The sequence below is a fragment of the Pyxicephalus adspersus genome, chromosome 4, assembly GCF_032062135.1.
Source record: "Pyxicephalus adspersus chromosome 4, UCB_Pads_2.0, whole genome shotgun sequence".
Classification (NCBI taxonomy): domain Eukaryota; kingdom Metazoa; phylum Chordata; class Amphibia; order Anura; family Pyxicephalidae; genus Pyxicephalus; species Pyxicephalus adspersus.
In genome coordinates this window covers 396644-403032 of record NC_092861.1, presented here as the reverse complement: position 1 = coordinate 403032, position 6389 = coordinate 396644, and the positions used below count along the sequence as shown (strand labels likewise).

Genomic DNA, 6389 nt, shown 5'->3' with positions numbered 1-6389 from the left:
GGTGGTGGAAGATAATAGATTGGGGATGTTGGTAGGAGACATTAAATGGGGAAGGGTGGTGGAAGATAATAGATTGGGGATGTTGGTAGGAGACACTGGATGGGGAAGGGTGGTGGAATAAAATAGATTGGGGATGTTGGTAGGAGACACAAGATGGGGAAGGGTGGTGGGAGGCAATAGATTGGGGGTGTTGGTAGTAGACACTAGATGGAGAAGGAAGGTGGGAGACAATAGATTGGGGTATTGGTAGGAGATCACAAGATGGGGAAGGGTAGTGGAATAAAATAGATTGGGGATGTTGGTAGGAGACACTACATGGGGAAGGGTGGTGGGAGATAATAGATTGGGGATGTTGGTAGGAGACACTAGATGGGGAAGGGTGGTGGAAGACAATAGATTGGGGGTGTTGGTAGGAGACACTAGATGGATAAGGAAGGTGGGAGACAATAGATTGGGGTATTGGTAGGAGACACTAGATGGGGAAGGAAGGTGGGAGACAATAGATTGGGGGTGTTGGTAGGAGACAGGATGGGGAAGGGTGGTGGGAGACAATAGATTGGGGTATTGGTAGGAGACGCTAGATGGAGAAGAGTAGTGAAATAAAATAGATTAGGGGAGTTGGTAGGACACACTAGATGGGGAAGGGTGGTGGGAGACAACAGGTTGGAGGAGAGCACAACCCAGCACGGCAGGTGTAATGGTTTAGGTAGTTATCAGAGCCCTGTACGGCAGGTTTAGGGTTAGAACATGCAGAGTACACAGAGAGGATGGATTTCATTACCTATTCTGTCAGCTCCGTCATCCATGAAGCAGCTTCAGGAAAAAAGGTCAGAAGTCATTATTATAGGAGGAGTTTGGTGATGTCACCTATAGAACATTTCATTATGGCGCTGGCAGCCAGCCTCTGGTATATGTGGCACCAGACAGCAAATTATGAAAATTTACATATATATTTTATATATTATATCTTCCTTCCTGCTCATATTATACCCCCCTCGCCTGCCTTGCTCCCATAATGCACCTTGCTGCCTTCCCCTTGCCTGCCTTCTTCCCATAATGCACCCTGGTGCCTCTTCAGCCTGCCTTCTTCCCATAATGCACCCTGGTGCCTCTTCAGCCTGCCTTCTTCCCATAATGCCTCCTGCCCACTCCACCAGCCAGCAGTCTTCCCATAATGCACCCTGCTGCCTCCCTCTGCCTGGCCTCTTCCCATAATGCCCCTTGATGCCTCCCCCTGCCTGCCTTCTTCCCATAATGCGCCCTGCTGTCTCCCTTTGCCTTCCTTCTTCCCATAATGCACCCTGCTGCCTTTTCTACCTTTCTTCTTCCCATATTACACCCCGCTGCCTCCCCCTGCCTGCCTTCTTCCCATAATGCCCCCTGATGCCTCCCCCTGACTGCCTTCTTCCCATAATGCACCTTGCCGACTGCACCAGCCTGCCTTCTTCCCATAATGCCCCCTGCTGCCTTCCCTGCCTGCCTTCTTCCCATACCCTGCTGCCTCCCCCTGCCCCTTTTTCCCATAATGCCCCCTGCTGCCTCCCCCTGCCTGCCTTCTTCCCATAGACCTTCATATGCCCATGGAATTATACTTCTCTTGGTGGATGGGTCAGCACAGGCACTCTGACTGGTCTGCCACTGTACAGCTCCCATACAGAACAAGCTGTGATGTACTGTGTGTGCTGACACCTTTCTGTCATGGTCGCCATTGTGTATGTCAGCGATATGTGCTATGGAAGATATTCTGTGGTATCAGACCAGATAGGATACCCTTCCCCCCATGCCGGGGGTGTCATGTTCTGGCTTATCGGGGCTTCTGTGTATATGGCTGTACGATGAGAGCTCCCCCACGGGTCATTCATTGTATGTCACATGCATGTTACCTGTATGCTATTTGTATGTCACATGTCCGTTGTGTGTGAATCATGTGTGTTATTTGTATGTAGTGTGCATGTTACGTGTAAATCACATGTGAATATGTCTGCCAACCTTGTGAAGGCGTCATCCAGCTCATCGTACTCCTCATCCTCATCCTCCTCCTCCTACAATGCAGGAAAACACCATCAGCCCGATGTACATAACGTTGTTATATATTACACCCCCTCCCTTCATATTACACCCCCTCCCTTCATATTACACCCCATCCTTCATAATTTACCCCCCCCCCATATTACACACCCCATTTTCATATTACACACCCCATTTTCATAATACACCCCTCCTTCATATTATACCCCCCTTCATAATAAACCCCTCCCCTTTATAATATACCCCTCCATTCATATCATACTCCCCTCTCCTCATATTACACCCCTTCCCCTAATTTTACACCCATTCCTTTCATACTACACCCCTCTTCATATTATACCCCCTCCCTTCCTATTACACCCCATTCTTTATATTATACCCCCCCCCTCATATTACACCCCTGCTTCATATTATACCCCATCCTTATATTACACTTCCCTTCATATTACACCCCTCCCCTTTATAATATACCCCTCCATTCATATTACACTCCCCTCTCCTATTACACCCTCTCTCCTCTTATTACACCCCTTCCCTTAATATTACACCTATTCCTTTCATATTACACCCCCTCCCTTCATATTACACCCCCTCCCTTCATATTACACTCCCTCCTCCTCATAATACACTCCTTCCTTATATTACATCCTCTCCAGATATTACACCCCCATCCTCATATTACACCCCCCCTTCATATTGCAGTCCCTCCTCCTTATATTACACACCCATCCTCATATTACACCCCCCCCCCTCATATTAGTCCCTCGTCCTTATATTACACACCCATCCTCATATTTTCATATTGCAGTCTCTCCTCCTTATATTACACACCAATCGTCATATTACACCCTCTTCATATTGCGTATATGAATTCATATTCACATGTGTAGCTCAATGAAACTAATAAGAGATATTTTCATATATATATATAAGAATATGAAGAACATCCACCTGGGGTACAGTAAGTTTCCCTTTTGTATCCTTTCAACTTTCCTATAGATTAACAATAATCTATCATGTGAACCATACCTAGAATATCTGATCACACAATACATTCTATGGTTACACTCCAGCCTTTATGCAACCAAATATTATGATTAATAGCCATGGGCTCATCCATATATTATATTTAGGAGCTGTCATTTTCAGTTATGTAAACGGCCTCCACGCATCCCCTGAAGAAGACCGTCAGCGAAACGCGTCAGGATGAAAGATGTCATTTCTTGTTATCAGGGTATTCCCCCGTCTAGTTTTAGGGTTTCCCATGACTTAAATGGAATAAGGAAAAACATTCATTGTTATACATTATTTCTGTACTAAAAATTAAGAAACATAAATATCATTGTATTTGCCGAAAATAACCCCGCTTTCTCTTTCTTCCTATGGATATCCTATTATCTCTCTTAAGAGAACTAAAGATAAGAACTGCTAACTATTATTGTCACAGCAGGCAGGACAAGCAATCCGTTTTATCGTTATACACCCCCTCCTTCTCAAATACACCCCCTCCTCCTCATATTACACCCTCTCCCTTCAGGGGTCACATGGCCACCTGAAGGGTATGGGGTCACACGACATGTCCCCTGATCCATGTATGCCATATATTACCTGGCTGGTGGTCGATGGATTCCTCATCCTGGGTTAGTCGGGGGGGTGAATCCTCCTTCCCTGTTGGAATCACATAAGATGTGAGGGGAGGAGAAATCACTGTATATCTATGGTGTATATCTATAGAGACTTCCATGGCCACTTACCTTCCCTAGAGGCCTCCCATAAATCCAGAGCCACCTTAAATGCCCGCGCCACAGTCAGGGTCACAGTCTGAGCCTGAGAAAGAAATACAGACTGCTGGGTGACCTGGGGAAGAAAACCACCAACAATGTGCGTGTCCCCCCCAACCATGTCTAGTCATGTGATCACTACTCCTCTGTGTCCAGTCATGTGATCCCCCTATCCTCACTGTCCGGTCATGTGATCCCCCCTATCCTCACCGTCCAGTCATGTGATACCCCCTATCCTCACTGTCCAGTCATGTGATCCCCCCTATCCTCACTGTCCAGTCATGTGTCACAACCCTTCCCAATCCTAGCTGGTCATGTGACCTCGAATGCCTCAGTGGGTGGTATATGCCCCCCACCTTCCTTTCTGGGTTGTATCCACATGTGGGGTGGCAGTAACCACTTACCAGCTTCTTCTTCGGGGACAGGAAGGCGTGACATTCCAGGGCCCCATTGGACTGGTTCTGGGCCACGTAGGCGAAGACTTTATTCTGCACTTTGTCCGTTGTACAATATGATATCCTGGGGGTGAGGGGGGACAATGGAATATCGTATAATTAGGACACGGATGTCCCCGGGTTCCACATACAACAACCACATATCTATAGGGGCCCCACCTGTATATAGAGACGTATTCAATCTGCTGACCACCAGCCGCTTCCCGGATGTCCAACCCGTGAGGTGTCACAGTGACAACCACCTTCCGGAACTTCTCTGAACTGGCCCGTGCCTGCGGGGACACCAAACATCGGGTACACTTCACATGTGTGGGGATGGGGGATATACCCCTGTGCCACTATATACCCCCTATATAGTATATTTACCCCCCAATATATAGTATATATACACCCCCTTTTTTAATATATACCCTCAATATATAATCTATATACCCCCATATATTAAATACCCCCAATATATAATATATATACCCCACATATATAATATAAATCCCCCCATAATATTTATACCCCATATCATCATACCAGTCTATAGTGTTATAGAGTTTATACCCCCTAAATTTATAGTATATAACCCCCATATATAATAATATATACCACCCTATATAATATTTATACCCCCCATATATATGTACCCCCCTATATATAGTATATACCCCCCATATCATCATTATACTAATCATCGATACTTGTTATATAGAGTCTATACCCCCCATATAATAATATATATCCCCATATATTATATATATACCCCCTATATACAATCTATATAACCCTTATATAATGTATACCCCATATTATTATCATATCAATCATCAATACGTGTTATAGAATGGGGTAACAGGCAGGGTATAGATAGGGTTTGGGGTAACAGGCAGGGTATTATGGGTCTCAATATTGCTTTTTGTTGCACTGCTCTTATATATCACATATGGCCTACAGAAATGTAAATGTCGGTATTTTATTATTCTATACAGCCCGAACACCCGACAGCCCTAATCCCAGGAATGTCTGCGCATGCGCACTATTGGTGACGGGACACGGCAGCGCGCTGTACGCCAGGATAATCAGATGACGTCACCGCGTCTTGCGTTCCTCTCTCCGCCGTTTCCACAGCAACCCCAAGCCCGATAGACGCCCGGCAGAGCCCGAGATCATAGGAGGCGCATTGTGTACAGAAAGCGGAGGAGCCCGGTACAGAGAGCGGGCACAATGCAGCTCAGACACATGAAGAGCCTCCTCACCCCACAGGTATCACCCACCCGGCCTTCAACACAGGGCGGGGTGTCAGGGATGAGAAGGGAGTATGGCTGGGTGACAGGAGGCGGTTAGTCCGGCTATGGGGGGTGTAAGGGCAGAGTGAGTATATATATAATATAGAATATTGGTCAGTCAGGGTATAGGGGTATGTGGAGGTCAGGCAGTATCTGGGGCGGGTATGTTGGGGGTATCAGCCAGGCTATGTGGGGTATGTGGCGGAGGGTATGTGACAGGGGGTATGTGACGGGGGTATGTGGGGTATGTGGCTGGGGGTATGTGGCCGGGGGGGATATGGAGGTCAGGTAGTATTTGGGGAGGGTATGTTGGGGGTATCAGCTAGGCTTTGTGGGGTATGTGGCTGGGGGTATGTGGGGTATGTGACGTGGGGTATGTGGCTGGGGGTATGTGGCCGGGGTTATATGGAGGTCAGGTAGTATTTGGGGAGGGTATGTTGGGGGTATCAGCCAGGCTTTGTGGGGTATGTGGCTGGGGGTATGTGGGGTATGTGGTCGGGGGTATATGGAGGTCAGGTAGTATTTGGGGAGGGTATGTTGGGGGTATCAGCTAGGCTTTGTGAGGTATGTGGGGTATGTGACGGGGGGTATGTGGGGTATGTGGTCGGGGGTATATGGAGGTCAGGTAGTATTTGGGGAGGGTATGTTGGGGGTATCAGCCAGGCTTTGTGGGGTATGTGGCTGGGGGTATGTGGGGTATCTGGGTGGGGTATGTGGCTGGGGTATGAAGTGTTGTTGGGTGTTATCTCCCCCCAGGATGGAGCAGCGAAGGTGACGTGTATGGCCTGGTCACAGAACAATGCCCGGTTTGCGGTTTGTACGGTGGACAGGGTGGTTCTCCTGTATGATGA

General features: G+C 47.4%; 2 protein-coding genes and 1 long non-coding RNA gene across 3 annotated transcripts in view; 1 reads left to right on the top strand and 2 right to left on the bottom strand.

Moving 5' to 3' along the window:
- Positions 1–781: 781 nt before the first annotated feature.
- LOC140329945 (uncharacterized) lies at positions 782–3490 on the bottom strand. The gene is made up of 3 exons (XR_011920525.1): positions 3058–3490; positions 1990–2039; positions 782–813 (listed from the first exon to the last, which is right to left on the bottom strand). It is a non-coding gene; the product is annotated as an uncharacterized lncRNA (long non-coding RNA).
- Positions 3491–3636: 146 nt separating this feature from the next.
- On the bottom strand, positions 3637–4536 carry LOC140329944 (low density lipoprotein receptor adapter protein 1-B-like; the record flags this gene model as incomplete). Its single annotated transcript, XM_072410336.1, is given in 4 exon segments — positions 3637–3696; positions 3783–3855; positions 4214–4328; positions 4424–4536. Coding segments are annotated over 4 exon segments (361 nt in total), but the record flags the coding sequence as incomplete, so codon positions are not given.
- Positions 4537–5352: 816 nt separating this feature from the next.
- The window catches only part of LOC140328796 (intraflagellar transport protein 172 homolog), a 32369-nt gene continuing 31332 nt past the window's right edge, over positions 5353–6389 (top strand). The window contains 2 exon segments of the mRNA XM_072408643.1: positions 5353–5515; positions 6295–6384. Coding sequence (XP_072264744.1) covers positions 5477–5515; positions 6295–6384 — 129 coding nt within the window. The 5' untranslated portion in view covers positions 5353–5476.